The following is a 1,670-nucleotide window of genomic DNA, read 5'->3' as shown; positions in this document are numbered from 1 at the left end:
AGTTTATCAGGTTCTTCCTAGGCCTTTGTATTTCTCTCTTGCCATCAGAGCATAACGAGTCCTTGTTGGCTGTTTTAAAATGATGCAACAGGGCAGAAAAACCTTCCCAAGCAGCTCTCACTGCACTGAAGGGGCTTGAAACCCAGCAGACGATAAACACCTGCCCAATCTTCAAAACCTGTGTTTATCTCAGACACTGCTTCCTGCAGTGATCCAACATTCATTGTCCTGGTGATAGACTGAGTACAACTTTGCAATGAGAATTGCAAAATTATTGCAAGCAGACAGATTTAAAGAGAATCTTTCACTGCACGTTGAAGACTGTGTGCAAGGCAGTGGACATGCTAGATGTCAGGGACGTCCTTTATGAGTCTGGCTGTTAGTCCACCTGATTTTCCTGTTAGCACCACAGTGCTATCGCTGGTGATGCTGATTACATTTCTCAAAGCATGTTTAGAGCCATGGTCCATGTCTATAAGAGAACTGTAGACTGAGCTGGCATCAGAGTCTTCTCTAAGCTCCATGACCTCCAGGAAAACATGATCAGTAACCAAAAGGAACAGGACATGGCGCCACCAAGTGGTTGCAGTGTAACTCTGCAGGCATGAGAAAAGTAGGCCTGTCAGTGAGACGACAGAGAGCTTGTCAGTGTTTCCTACTGTAAATGAAAGACCAGGTGTAAAAAGATAATGTTCACTGCATTGCACTGAAAGGACAGAAAATAGAATGATGTGACATTCATGTGGACGGCAAAGTAAGAATTTGATTGTACAGGGAAACACGTTTCCTAACTGTGCATATGACAAAGAAACACTTTGTTATTAAAGACTATTCAGACATTCAAGGTCAGTTAATCACATTCATGTCTTACTTAGAAACTATAAACACACTGTGCTTGTACAGCACTTTTTCTACATTACCTTGACAGAGGAACCTTACAGATTCATAAACACCAATGACAGCAGAGCTGCCATGCAAGGCGCTGACCTGGCCACAGGGACCAACCTGGGATTCAGTGTCTTACACAAGGACACTTCATCATGTGGACTGGTGAGACTGGGAATTGAACTGTTGACCCTACAATCAGAGGACAGCCTGCTCTACCACTGAGCCACAGCCTCCCTGTTTTGCTTAGGTAGTAAACCTGTAACGATTCAAACTGTGAAGTTATAAATGCTGCAAAAACTAGCTGCTTCTTGTTTTGCTGATGAAGCATTTGTCTTTACGAACCATGAACAACTAACATTTTGTTTGGTCGCAAAAAATTTCAAAAGCAGAAGTTACAAACATAGAAAGAGTAAATAAATATTTAGATAACAGCTTAGACTGAGGAATTTCAGGATTCAGTCTGTCTCGTCCTCCAGGCTGCTGCTGTGTCACATGACTCAGTGTTTGGAGACCAGGCCGGTCATCACATCATGTTACTGTCTGTCAGAGTTTAGAGCAGGAGCTGTTTGGAGGGAACGTCCTCACTAGTGAGGTCTTCTTGTGTCTCTCCCAGACCGTAGTGGAGCCCAAAGCCAGGGGGCTGCTGGGTACATAGTTTCCTGTTTCCTGCTGCAGCAGCTCTCTGCTCACAGCTACAGTCGGACACTGTGTTTCTGAAGTCATGATGGAGACCTGATGCTCACTGTGATGGACGGCCTGGTTCAAGGTTCAAGCAGCTCCAG

At 44.4% G+C, this 1,670-nt stretch overlaps 1 protein-coding gene across 1 annotated transcript in view; it reads right to left on the bottom strand.

Annotated features, from left to right (window-relative positions):
* Positions 1 to 344: 344 nt before the first annotated feature.
* Positions 345 to 1,670, bottom strand: part of LOC109953028 (uncharacterized) — a 2,842-nt gene continuing 1,516 nt past the window's right edge. Inside the window, exon 3 of the mRNA XM_020588374.1 lies at positions 345 to 527. Within this exon, the coding sequence (XP_020444030.1) occupies positions 345 to 527 (183 nt within the window). The remainder of the gene's footprint in view (positions 528 to 1,670) is intronic.

This window comes from Monopterus albus, unplaced genomic scaffold (genome assembly GCF_001952655.1).
Source record: "Monopterus albus unplaced genomic scaffold, M_albus_1.0 scaffold534.1, whole genome shotgun sequence".
Lineage (NCBI taxonomy): Eukaryota > Metazoa > Chordata > Actinopteri > Synbranchiformes > Synbranchidae > Monopterus > Monopterus albus.
This window is presented reverse-complemented; position numbering and strand designations above follow the sequence as displayed.